Source organism: Montipora capricornis, chromosome 10 (assembly GCF_036669925.1).
Source record: "Montipora capricornis isolate CH-2021 chromosome 10, ASM3666992v2, whole genome shotgun sequence".
Classification (NCBI taxonomy): Eukaryota; Metazoa; Cnidaria; class Anthozoa; order Scleractinia; family Acroporidae; genus Montipora; species Montipora capricornis.
In genome coordinates this window covers 50,194,116-50,207,831 of record NC_090892.1, presented here as the reverse complement: position 1 = coordinate 50,207,831, position 13,716 = coordinate 50,194,116, and the positions used below count along the sequence as shown (strand labels likewise).

At 40.0% G+C, this 13,716-nt stretch overlaps 2 protein-coding genes and 1 pseudogene across 2 annotated transcripts in view; all 3 read right to left on the bottom strand.

The window, feature by feature from the left end:
• The window catches only part of LOC138020981 (uncharacterized), a 22,691-nt gene extending 14,752 nt beyond the window's left edge, over positions 1 to 7,939 (bottom strand). The window contains exons 1-7 of the mRNA XM_068867857.1: positions 7,613 to 7,939; positions 6,386 to 6,464; positions 6,038 to 6,169; positions 3,900 to 3,976; positions 1,656 to 1,717; positions 968 to 1,002; positions 94 to 259 (exon numbers count right to left, since the gene is read on the bottom strand). Coding sequence (XP_068723958.1) covers positions 94 to 259; positions 968 to 1,002; positions 1,656 to 1,717; positions 3,900 to 3,976; positions 6,038 to 6,169; positions 6,386 to 6,464; positions 7,613 to 7,939 — 878 coding nt within the window. The remainder of the gene's footprint in view (positions 1 to 93; positions 260 to 967; positions 1,003 to 1,655; positions 1,718 to 3,899; positions 3,977 to 6,037; positions 6,170 to 6,385; positions 6,465 to 7,612) is intronic.
• Positions 7,940 to 8,441: 502 nt separating this feature from the next.
• LOC138021302 (gamma-interferon-inducible lysosomal thiol reductase-like) lies at positions 8,442 to 9,324 on the bottom strand. The gene has a single exon (XM_068868148.1). The coding sequence runs from the start codon at positions 9,260 to 9,262 to the stop codon at positions 8,582 to 8,584; it is 681 nt and encodes a 226-aa protein (XP_068724249.1). The 5' UTR covers positions 9,263 to 9,324; the 3' UTR covers positions 8,442 to 8,581.
• Positions 9,325 to 9,946: 622 nt separating this feature from the next.
• LOC138021301 (gamma-interferon-inducible lysosomal thiol reductase pseudogene) lies at positions 9,947 to 11,933 on the bottom strand (annotated as a pseudogene).
• Between the last annotated feature and the right edge of the window lie 1,783 nt (positions 11,934 to 13,716).

Here is a 13,716-nt window from a genome sequence, read left to right as displayed (position 1 = left end):
CGTCAGTAGGGCTAACGCTCCGTATGGTTCATATGGGGTAGAAACCTAGCACTTCACATTACACTGTAATCAGTTAAGCTTGTCCGTGGTTACCTTTCTAACACTCTATCTAACACAGGATCATTTAAATTTCGCTGGTTTATCCAAGTCTGGTCACTGTATCTTGGCCTGTATTTCGGATGAGTTTTACTCGCATGGTACATCATGCTGTCAGCTCCACGAGAGTTCATGGTTTGAAACTCGTCAAACGTGATGGTTCCTGTAAGACAGATCAATTTAAAGATTTTAGGGGCGGTCTTTGTGATAACAAAAAGATCAGGACAGGGCAAAGAAAAGAAACACGAACACCACATGCAACACCAAAGACAAAGGAGATCTTATTTTTTTACTTCATAAATCAGGGTAGGTTACATACACTCTCTTTTTTCAGTGCATTTAGGGAGTAACCTGGTGACTAACAAGTTGTAGCTCAATACCCTTGTTTAAATAATATCTCGTCTCTTTTTAGCTTGAAAACAGATAGAAGAGAGATTTAGCCCCGACTGAACGTCAAACAACAAACGTTAGCGTCAGGCAGAAATTTCTGTTTTTATCAGACAAAAATCTAGGAAAGTTGTATACTTTTGACTCAGGATTTTATCCACTAATATCGAGAAACGTCTCAAATGGCGAAAAAGATGCTTATTATAAGAATAGGAGAATTTTGTGATGCTCTTATGACAAGTATAGCCCTGCAATAAGTAAACCCGTTTGCTGCGTTTCACTTGGAAGCGATGCTAGATCTCTCTATTGTTAAGTCAAAGTTAACAGTTGTCAAAAAGAAAACAGAAAAGGAGAGAAGGAATGAGCTATTCAAAATGCAAAAAGAGGAATCCAAAACGAATGAATGATGAAGTGAATCAAGAAGTTGTCAGCGAACTCATTAATCGCGACAAAATATACGATGACGCCGGGTTTCTCTACTCACCATCATCCAGTTCTGTAACGTTCACCTTATGAAGTCTGTTCAAAAAAGAAATCCCAATAGTAAGTCTATCATGTTAAAATTATCGTTATCTACACGGTTGGATGAATTATAAAGAGGGCATGCTTACAAGCATAAAACATTGATTTCATATCACATGTAGATAATTTTCTCAACTGTGTCTTTCTTTCTTGAATATTCAACATTAAGTCAAAGCTAAAGTTACACAAAGTCGGTTTCACTTCACTTTATTACTATTATCATCATCATCATCATCATCATCATCATCATCATCATCTTCATCATCATCATCATTTCATCCAGTGATATTTCTCGTCCTATGACTTGCGCAGAGGATACTCCGGTGTCTTGTACACGATCAGTAACGGTGCAACCTCAAACCGCAAGTAATTAGAGAAATTTATCATTGCATATGAGTGAAACGACAAAAGTTAAATAGCCAGCGGCTGCTTATAAAAAAAATGGGAAATTTTCTTATTTTTTCTCTCTTTTAAACGTTGCACAATGAAAGACGATAACATCCAAAAAAACGCCAACATCAAAAAGAATTTCTTTGATTTTTGGCAAAACGAAAATTTTCGCGTTTGTTGTTTGCTGCAAACGTGATGCTACTCCAATGTCTCACTGATCTGCGTTCAATAAATAAACGACGGTAAATTGAAATACTCACAGCTCCATTAAATCCTGTTCACTGAACACAACATACATGTATCTCTTTGCGAAGTCTATTACCTGCCCAAAAACGATGAGAAGATTATCACAGCTAGCCATAAGAAAGCAACTAATGTAAAGTAGACTCGACAAAGCTAAAATTTCAGGTTGTCCGATTTCCATGCATGCAGCGCAGGACTTTTCCTGCTGTTGGCAGTACTGGCCGAATTTCTTTCCAGTATAGTAAAAAGAGAAAGCTTCTTTGCCTCCTTCCTGTTCGTTCCTTATAGGGAATCTCGGCTGAAAAAGAGTTTTAGACCTAAACTAAAGTTTAAATCTCTTACGTCACTGTGCGTGTTCAGAACATTCATTAGCATGGCGTACTCAAAAAAAATGTTATAACTTCTGTAATTTCTGTTGTTTAGAGCCGGAGTACGAGACTAACGAAAAATGTCCCTATTCGACTGAGGAGGAAGAATTAGAAAATGCAAGTGAAGTACGTAGTGGATGTTTTTTTGGGTTTAAATTGACGCAAACGCAAATGTGAAAACTAGGCTATGTTTGCTGCAGCATGATTCTAAAGGCATCGTCCAGCATCCCAATTTGCGGTAGTGTGTTCAACGAGGGCCGTGTTGAAAACCATCCTAGTGCTAATTAAACATTTAGTTCAAGGAATTTACAATTTTCATGTGCTACCGACTAAGCTCCCAAACGAGTACGTATTGAGCTCTCATTTTAAACTTGTTTTAAAAAATATCCTTAATTTAACTTCCCTCTGATGTGACAGTATTGTTCGTTTTCTTCAGTCGTAAGATGAAGTTATTTTGACCTTTATAAGGAATTGTAGGCGATTTCTTCGTTTTCACTGAACTATCAGTCTTCAAAATTGCGTACAACTACAAGTGTCCTGAACATTTGGTCTCTTTAGTTACGTACCAAGCCGCTCAAGTCTGCGAACGAGAACGTACAGTGATAGATGGACATTTATTAAATCTTCCACAAATAAAAACTGCAACTGAACTAAGCATATTCCTGTATTCTGCTGCGAAGAATTATTATTACTATTAAATTATGCGATTGTCTTCAAATTGCAGTCGCTCATTTCACCCTCGAGTGGTACTCAGCGAATCGAAATGTGAGGATCATCACACGCACTTATTTTTCGACTGCTTGTCACAATGGACAGTAAGTAACGCAATGCGGCATATTAACCTTTCTTCAAGGAATCTTCGCAACGCTTCTCAGCTAGGTCCAATTAGTGTGTGGCAAAAATCTTAGCAGATTTTTATTGTACTCTGTTGTATATTGAACACTTTCTCGCCCAGTGTGTTGACAAACCAACAACTTATTGACGTCATAATCTCCCAGCAAACTTCGTTGAAAAAACTGGCAGCGACCGGAAAATTCGAAATGCTTCGAAAGGAGAATCTGAGGGCACAGCGCTCGATAGTGCGTTCAAATACGCTAACCAGTTTTTACTTACAGGTAAATCGCTTTTAGCTCCAATTTTTTTTCAGCCGAGATTCTCTTTTAAGTCCCCATGTTCATGGGCCTTAATCACACGGCAGCCATGTTGTGAGACCCGAGGGATTGAAAACTTTCGTTTTGCCCCACCGAAACTCGTTCCCAAGCGTTTCAACTCGAGGCTCGGGGTACAAAATCTATAGGCCACTTTGTTTGTCCCCCAAATTTTGAATAAGCATTGTTTTTGATTTCTCTTGGGACCATTGTAAGTCCCCGGGAAAACTAGGAACAATGTTTATGAAAAATTTGAGGGTACAAGCAAAGAATATTATCATATTTTCCGAAGTGCCCTATTGTCTATGGCCAATATGGCCGCCGCGCGAATTATGCCCATTCGAGCTGTTTGCATCTACAAAATTTGAAAACCTCTCAGTTAAAGTTCCAAGTCGAACAACGTAAGCGGTCCCAAAATCCCTAATTTCCAGACGACCGATGCTCGAGAACAGACCCTCCACCGACCTCGTTCTCAGACCCTGGGAACAAGGTTGGAACTCCACTGGGTTTTCAGAGATATCGATTTGCTCGTGAATAGGGATTACGGCGAGCGAAACGAGACATGAAAGCCCACTTCGAGATAGGGGACTTGCTTTCCGGAGCAAGTTCATTTCGCAGAACTCCCCCTTAAACAAGGCGAATTGACCTTTCCCATCATCCACTTTCGTTACTTACTCAGTAGGGAGTTCTACTAGCGTCATATGACCCTCTCATATCCCGGCCGGTGAAAAAAAATTCATCATACCTCCTGCACTGAAATCTTCCCATTATGGTCTACATCCCAAGCTTCAAATATCCCAGCGGCACCTTCTCCCTTTCCACCTACGACATCATTCAAAGCAATGAAACAAATTTAAGGATTTTCAGACGGAAATGTACTTGAATAGGGGTTTTTCAAGTTACGTTATGTTGGTGGACGAAAACAAAAAAAATGCTCATATTAGCTCCTCTTGTTCGTCCACCAGCAATTGTGCATTGCAGCATTGTTATACATGTCTCCAGAGATTGGTTACAAACCACCTATATGGCATTCCGGCAGAAGCTCGAGTTATAAAACTTGATTAGAAGAACGAATGCTTTACGGTGAACAAAGGCGAGATAAGAACACTGTGACACTAAAATGACTCGGTGACTATACCCGGAGAAAATATCTCTGGCAGCAGAACAGAAAACCAACAACCTCAGCTCACATGCAACGTCGAGTCTGGGAACTGAACCCGAGAACTGAGCCCGCGACTGTTTGGTGGAAGGCAAGTGTTCTTCCTACAGCAGCATCAGCCGGCCCCGGAGCAATGCTTGCCAAAGCAATCTTCAGTCAACTGGATTCTTTAGCGCCATACTTCGTGCCGGTACCCGAAATCCCGGGAGCCTAACAAAGAAGCTTAATTTCCTAAATCAGAAGCACGGGACCTTGAAGAGTGTAACTTGCAACTTTTTTCCTGGGAACAAAACTGGGGATATTAGACACCAATTTTATGCCCAAATATGGGCAATAATAAAATCTGCACGCTGCATGCGTGGGAAAATGCACAAGCTACATTAAGGCCTGGTCAAACGCTCGCAACATTTCAACGCAACATCTTGCAACATTGTTGCATGATGTTGCGACATGTAATGAACGGGGTGGCCAAACGCACGCAACATTTTCCAGCATTTTCAACGCAACATGCCAATTTTCACGTGCCCAGGTCCCTGGTGCGCAAGAAGTGGACCTATCGCGCATGCCTTAGCGCAACAACGTTGCGTGAACGTGGCCAAACGAGTACAACATCATGAAACACCCAAAATGTTGCACGAAAATTTCGACCGTTTTCAAATTTGATCCAACATGTTGCAACATATCGCAACATATCGCAACAGGGTGGCTAAACGTATGCAACATGTTGTGCCCAATAATGTTGCAAGAGGCTGCGTTGAAATGTTGCGAGCGTTTGGCCAGGCCTTTACATCTAAATAAGGACATTTTTAAGCAACCCCAGTTCTGAAACAGAGTTAAACGTTTCAAGGTCATGAGCTTCTGCCTAAATAAAATATATAATAAATGAATACACAGATATACCACACATGCTGCATTTGTTATGATACTGAAATCAATTTTTGGTAACAAGAGCTCATAAACAGGATGATGGAGACCAGAGTTGTTTTGTTTCAATTTAGTGTCATAGAATTTAAAATTATTGTTATTTCTCTGACCAATCGCAATACGCCAAAACAGTAGGATGAGACATTGAGAATTTTAATGGACCAAATATTGGTTTTCCTTGTCTCTCGTTGAAAACATCGACGTGAATCACAAAGCACTGCAATTGAGAAACACTGTTAATGAAGTGTGCAGGGCTGGCGCAGTGGTGAGAGCACTCGCCTCCCAATAATGACGCCCCATTCGTGGAAAAGATTAATTAAGGACGGTGCCTAGTATTGTTATTGCGCATACGTTCTGCGCATCTCAAGATACTCGGATTTCCTATCGGTGATGCTTACTAAGAGAGGGATACTTTTGCACGGTTTAAAACTATCTGGAGAAAGTAGATCTTAGTAAGTGTCCTTGGTATCCAAAAAGAAAATTGGGGGTAACCATGCATTTTTGAGAGATAATTAAGCTTCAATTTGAGAAAGAACGCCATACATTGCTTTGTATTTTAAAGCTTTTTACAAATATTATTCATCAATTATCTTTGAAAAATGCGTGGTTACCCCCAATTTTCTTTTTGGATTTCAGTAACTCTTGTAAAGATCTACATTCCCTGCATAATCACACACCGGGGAAAAAATATCTTTAATTAGTAGGCACCGTCCTTAAGTAACCGAAGTTTCGTTCCAAGGCGGCGCACTGTTTCACTGAAGTCACTGTTTCAAGGAAGTCTTTTTCAAAAGAGCACCTACTTTCAACCTTTGGTTCTTCTAAGTCTTCTCTCTTGGTCAGCCCTCCTCGAGCTATGCTCGATATTAAGCCAGTTTCTTCTGCGCGCCGTATGATGAAGTCACATTCTTCACTCGTCAGAAAGTGTGGAATTTCTTTGAAAAAAACCGTAAACGAAGTACATAGGTTTAAATCACCTCTGTTGAAAATCAATCGTTGATAATTTCATAGACTGATTATCAAGCATTAACAATTTGAGATTTAGATTAATTTCATCGTGGGAGGGGACAAAGGCGGGAAAGGGGCGTTAAGAAGAAAGGGGGAACTTTCATGAAGGGGTTTTCTTCGCTATTCGTGAACTTTTAGCTTACCAAATAACAGCGGTTTCATTGCTCTCGTTATTCTATCCCTTCGACAATCGCCCAAATCGACCTCTTCCACGTGACCGACCTGAAGAGTTGAAGAACAAAATTGAATATCTTTATTATTTGCTTATCAAATTTAAAACTATAAATAAGGAGCGGTATCCGAAGTGTTAAAGATCAGCATATTGGTTTGTAAATGTATGTTTGTTAAGGCTGACACACAAGAAAGTTGTTATTACCCATTCTATTGTGAAGCTAACGAACCAGCCAGTGTCTCTTCTTGAAGTCATTGTGATACCACAAATAGGGACCTTAAGATCTACGACAGCGACGTCGACGAATCGAAAACGTCACCTCAAATTAAATATCACTTCGCTTTATCCTAGGTCTTTCGCGGGTTATTTTATCTCATTCTTACTTTTTTGGCGGAGTATACTTATAATAAATTGGTACGAGTAGTTTCAAAGTGAAAATAGAGAATGAAAGATTCTCTGTTGCATGCTTACATTGTCGTCAAAACCTCAAATTTGGTAATTTCACGTCCTCCTTATGCAGAGTACCGCACGAATCCGTCATAAAACCCGTGCTGCACGTGCAGCGCGATTATTGGTGCTCTTTTAACCAATGATATCATTGTTTTGCGCCGTTGTTGTTGCTGTCGCCGTCGTAAAATCGTAAGCTCCCTTGCATCGGCGGGGGGTAGTTTAGGTACTGGTTTGCACGTTTATTATTTAAGACGCCCGTAAACGAGGAAACATTGTTGCGGAAACAATGTTTGCCGAAATTTTTCCTTGGCGCGCAAAGGATTTGCTGAGGAAGCCACATGTTTCTGAACAAATTCAGAAAAATTTTTGCTTCCGCAAAAAATGTTTCCTGGAGCCGCAAACGGGGAAACATTTGCTTCCGCGACAATTTTTCCGCAACATTGTTTCCTCGTTTTCGAGATTCTTTAAACTGATCTCGACCGCCGTTCCGTCATTCGCCATAATCATTTTAAAAAAAATGTTTTTTTTTTCTATTCTTCATTTTTTTTTGTGTTTAGGGTCGGGGGGGGGGGGGGGGAGAACTTTTCAAGATGTAACTGAATAGTCACGAGAATAAAGAATACATAAGCCATCTAGCTGAGAGTAAAACACGCCTCACTAGTCAGGAGAAATTGCATTTAGATCCGGACTTTCAATATTAAGAATTTGTATTTAATAAGCCACGGAAAGATGGGGGAAAGTGGCTTACCTTAATCCCATCTAAGCGTGTAAGGCCGTCTCGTCCGATAATCGTTGGGCCATCGATCTCTTCTTTATCACGTGGGTTATTTCCTTTTGTAGATGAATCGCCTTTCGCGTCACAGGTGTCTCTATCCGACCCGCGCGGATGGGAATACAAATTACAGGGAACGAAATTAAAACTAGCTAAACACCAAATTAAGCATCCCTTTATGAAAACTAATGAAGCCATGGTTGTTGTTCCTAAGACGGTCGAGTTTTGAATAAAATGGAGTCGACTTTTTGGTACCCGACTTATCCACCAAAATAACTTTAATGAATGATTAAAAATCGTCATTTTATTTCGATCAGTGTCGCAAACTACCCAGTATCCTTGATTTTCCGATCATAGTTTATAACTGGACCGTGCAAAACCACATCAAGAAAATCGACACTTGAGCCCGGTTTTCAGATGTCGCTTAGCAGGATTGTATCAAAGTAAGAACACTTGATTAGTTTGTTTTCTTGAAAAATGCTATAAAATCAACAGGTTGATTGACACTTGCGAAATAAGAAAGATCAGCTGTATAAACAACCGCGTCAGCAGTCCATTTTCGGGTCACTGACTACATTCATTTTTTTAGGGCAATATGAAGTTGACATTTTTAAAAAATTATTTTCATTCATACAAAAATAAAAGCAATTACTCACTGTATGGGCTTTCATTACCACATACCCAGCTAAAATTGACCCAGGCCTTTCACTTCTCTTTTCCCGGAGATTTTCTCGTGCGAGCGTTAAAAGCTGATGCAGGTTTATCAGTGGTTCACTGTGACCGGTGGAAAAATTTAGACTCAGTATTGTGTTTTGCTCATTTATTTCCATCGCATGTATTCTGCTCCTAAAAAAGCTGCCTACAATGTAACTATGAAAAAGCATAACATTCTAAGAAAGCGTGATGGCGCGTGACGTTTATACTGTCTTGAAATTGAGATTTCAATCAAGCCTTCTTGTAGCAGCGACCTTTCAATGGCCTCTCTTCACTACACGCCGAAGGTTTTATTCCTTGGTAACTGTCACATACTAATCCTAGCAGATCAAATGTAGCTTCACTTTGTATGTTTTCTGTGTGTTTGCCGTTCAAAGTTATCCATGGTACGTAATAGTGACGAGGTTCAAGTGCGTTCGTCTTTAGTGCCATTTCATGCTCTAGTGAGTTTCCCTCTATTCCACTTTGACACTTGTTTATGGCGGTGAAATCGATTCCCTGCTGTTGTGCGCACTTTTGACCGACAGAAAGGGGATCTTCGCTTCCAACGTTCCCTTCAAAGCAGTGGATAAAAGGCAAATAGACCGACTCGTTCTTTAAAATCGATATTGCGCAGGTTTCGATTAGGTTTCCGACACATTCTTGAGGTCCGTGTTGGCAAGTGTAAGTCCACTCAGCCCCACGTCGGTATTCTTCTGCATTTCCGTAGGGAACCAGCGTCACGTCCATAATTTGGCCAATCTTTTGAAAGGTAGGATAGAGCTGGTCTCCGATAAAATCCTTGCATCCTCCACAATAACTCTCGTAGTACAGCGCTATTTGCACCTTAGGGACTGCGGCAGGTGCGGCAATAACAAAAACTGGAATCCCAACCAACAAGGCTGCGAGAATGCGTAGCTGACAAGAATCCATATTACTGGTCTGCAAAGTTTTAAGGGATTTTGCAAGTAGCCTTAGCTTTTTATACTGCCGTGCCTGCAAGCAGTGTCAGCAACACCGGAATTAGAGAGCGCGTGACTATGACATGACCTTCAAATAACTTTATTTTAATTGGTTCTTATTGTGTGGAACTGGTGTTCTTCCTTAAGCAGGAAAAAAATGTTCCAGGTTTGATTCGTGAACTCGATGCCATATTTGGATTCAATTTGTCGGCTCTCCACTTCGCCAAGACGTTTTTTCTCCTGGTACTCCGTTGCACCAGTCACTTTATGTCGATTTGATCTCAGTTTCAAATGATGTGTAGCCTCCTCAAATTGAAGAATACTTGTGCACTGCTTCTATATTATTGTATATTTTTTTGTTTTGTTTTGTTTTTTTTTTTTTTTGCTTGTTTGTTTTTTTTCCTTCTTGAACCTAGCCTTAATACTGCCATGCTTGCGCCCTCAGTGTCAGCAACAGGGGAATTTTAGAGACCGCGTGACTTCGTCGTGATCCGGCCTGGTCGTGACCTTTTCCTGACTGGGCACATTCCGCAGGCCTTCAAACTGTATTTGGTTGTTGTTGTTGTTGTTTTTAAGGGGAACTTAAACTGTTTTGGGTTTTCCTCAGTTTTTTTTTTCTCTCGCCTGATCAAGTAGAGCCAACAATGCAGGCGAATTCAATAACACCATAAATTTATTCGAAAGACTTTCATGCATACATTTCTGTGAATTGATTAAGTAAAACTATGCAATGATCATGTCTGATCCCACCACGTGCATCATGATTTAAGTACTTTTTTGATTTGACTACTGTTTCGGGTTACCAGTTTTCAAGCCCTTCAATCCAGGGGCCCGTTTCTCGAAAGTCCCGAAAACTTTTCGGGCCCGAAAAGCCATTTGTGAAACTGCCAACTGCTTGTTTTAGAAAGCCGATCTTTTAACATGTTTTCAAGGCAACGAAAAGCAAAATGACTGTGAAGTTTGACGATTTAAATCCTCTTCGTTCTTGAGATACAAAGGGAATTGTGTTACCCGAAAATGGCCCGTAAAGTTTCGGGACTTTCCGGCGAGAAACGAGCCCCTGGACAAAAAGAATTGAGATCGTTTTCCGTTGTTCGTCCTAGAAGTCCATGTTCTCAAAAGAAGACCATTATTATCCTCTCAATCCAAGCCAATAATCCAGTCGTGTCTCAACTTTCAGGGGTACCCAACGAGAATATAATTCTAAACCACTTAAACATAGCTTTGTTAAACATATTTTAGTATTTAAACGGTAGATATCGATAGGCATATTTTTATCAAAAATTTTTCATCTGTTCGGATTTCCTAGCTGAAAGTCTAGTGATCCGAAAATTATAGGGCTGAAAACTTACCTTTTCGAAAATTTCAGCCAGAAAAAAAGCTCCTGAAAATTCTAGGTAACCTTTTTAGGGTAAAAATCCGTTTAAAATGGGCAATTATACCATTTTTTAGATTTTCGAAAATCCCAGGACAGGCAGGCAAGCAAGAAATTTTACAACAAATGATCCGAAAATTCTAGATCTCAAATCGTCTTCCGAACATATATTTTTCGAAAATTGACGTTGGGTGCCCCTGAACTTTGTTTTGACAAGAGAGAGATCCTTGATGGCAAGAAAATGCTTTTAAGATGAAGCTTAAGTCTCATCTACTGATTCTCACATTCAAGTTGTTGCTTATTGCATCATACAAAGGCTTTAAAAACAAGAATTGGTTTTTAAGTGATTGTTTTTAAATTTGAATTGAGCAGGTCGTTCTCAATCTATACTGAGATTACCTGAAAGTTGGCATTAAAAAGTTAAATGAACCCTGTCTAAAAATGATTAATTTTCTCATTCTTGTAACAGCGACCAAGGTATTGTCGTTGGCAATCAACGGGCTTAGTTCCGGTATAGTATTCACAAACAAGCGCCAATAAGTTGCTCTGCGCCTTTCGCTGCATCTTCTCGGTGTGTTTACCATTGATCGTCACCCATGGAACGTACTCGTGCTGTGGTTCAAGCGCGTCGGTTTTGAGTGCCATTTGATGTTCCAGTTCCATGCCTTTTTGACCCTTCGCGCAAGATTCGATATCAGTGTAGTCAATTTTCAAGTTCTCGGCGCATTTCTCAGCTATTTCAAAGGGCTGTGGATCTTCCGATCGCTCCGTGCTCTCCTCAAAGCAGTGAATGAACGACAACGAGGCGGAAATGTTATTCAAAAGCGCTATGGCGCATGTCTCTATTAGATTTCCTTCGCACTCCTTTGGACCGTGTTGGCATTCAAAGACCCACTTGCTCCCTTCACGATACTCATCAGCGTTTCCATACGGAATGAGGGTCAAATTGATGATCTCGCCAATTCTGAGGTAAGTTGGGTAGAGCTGCTGGCGGACGAACAATTGGCAGTCGGGGCACAGGCTTTCAAAGTACAGATCTAATGCCACTTTTGGTGCATCGTCCGCAAAAGTGGAAACAAGAAGTGGCGAAAAGAAAGCCATGATCAAAACCCCAATTCTTAACATCTTTGTAAACGGTGTCGAAGCTAGCACAAGTCTTGGCCGCCTAGCTTTTTTCGTTGGATTGCTGCCTACACCACTTCTTGAACCACAGAGCAGAAGATCAGACTGAATTTTTTGCAGTAGCCTTGTTATGTCATACTTAACAAATGTATCTTATATCACCGGAAATCTCGTGATCCATGCTTTTCATCACTGTTAAGAAAGCTTTATTGTTATACCTGGGGTAGCAATATTGATGACAGATTAAGGCGATCTCCTCAAATGACATGTTAAATCTTCTTATTTCATATTTCCGAGGCAGAAGTCACACAGTGGCAAGTTGCTTTGCCTTAAAAATTATACTGTAACAACTATCAGTGCAAGTTCGTGAATTAAGTGGGAATGCTATTTTTTTAGCTCAGAACAATCACGCTGAGAGCAATCGAAACAACAAGCAATTCAGAGAATAAAAGTGTGAATGTCGGATTTATATGTGCCTTATGCAATTGACCTTCTGAGCGCTAGCTTTCACGTGTAGTGTCACGTGACTTTTCATGTAAACAAACCTCGAAAGTTCGGACATTCGAGAAGATCGGACATACAACACACAGCGAGATGGTGTGGCGAGCGTATATGAAATGTTAGTTTCTTTTTGCGTTGGACTTGGAAATGATGCAACAGAGACACTAGTCACTTCGATGGTTAGCATTTGGTGTAGGACACGATAGTTTTACACTCGTATTTCGACAGGATTGGTCAACGCGGGTGAGTCTGGTTGTTCCATCTTCGATCGCTGGGTCGACGGAAACGAAATGCATTCCTCGCCTTATGTTATTTACGAATTTACCATTGTGTATGAAAATTGTCATATATATTTTCGCTTTAAGGTCGGTAATAAAACCGAATAAAAGTGACTTATTAGGTGCATCAGAGACAGTAGTCATTTCCACCGTTTATTGCGAGTTGCAGAATGCTCTCGACTAAAAGGCGTGCTTCCCTTACACGTAAAAACGATTCCCGATTCCCAAAAACATAGGTAAGAAACTTGAATGGTGATCTGATCAAGTTTTTTTGCATTTTCCGGCCGAAGTTATAGCAATCGAGAGGCGGAAAACGGAATACGCGGATAATGGCATGACTCATCGCAGAGACTCGTTTGTGTGTTCAAAGGACAGTAAATACACTACTAGTTGTATAGTAGTCTACACTTTGTTGTTGAGCTATAATTATATATCGTGCATACCACTGACCATGGGATCAATGCAGCGTTGAGCCATTGCAAACTGAAAAAGCTTCTTCATTGAAGTTGAGGAAAACTGAAGGTTTTATTTTTATTACATGGAACAGTATTGTGACCTTCTGTTAATTGGCATGACACATATCTACAGTACTGTTAGGGAGATTTCCCTTAAAAGACATTATCTACTGATTTTTGGGGAACCATTGTAAAAGCAATGTCAAATTACCAGTCGTAATTCATGAACAGTTTAAAGTCATTGTATTAGGTGATGCATCTGTTGCTTCCCACAGTTTTTACAGTACTCATTGTTAGCATGAAAGCATGAAATATTCATTTCAAGTACTGTTTTGAACTTCTATTATTATTATTATATTATTATTATTGTTATTATTATTATATTATTATTATTATTATTATTATTATTATTATTATTATTATTATTATATATAAAGAGGAGAAAGGGAAGGACTCTTCTCTAGTTTGGCACCCACATTAGACATGAAGCTAGGGTCATCGGTCACCTCAACTGAGAAGATTCCTTGTTTCCACACAACAAATTGACAACGTTTTAGCCCACTTACAAACATTTCAAGCTGAAGTTAAAGTAGTACTTTGAAGTTGCTTTCAATGCAAAACCATGACCATTTGTGTTGCCACAAACCGATCTCTGTTTTTCCAGTAACACTTATAATTTATATTCTACAGCAGT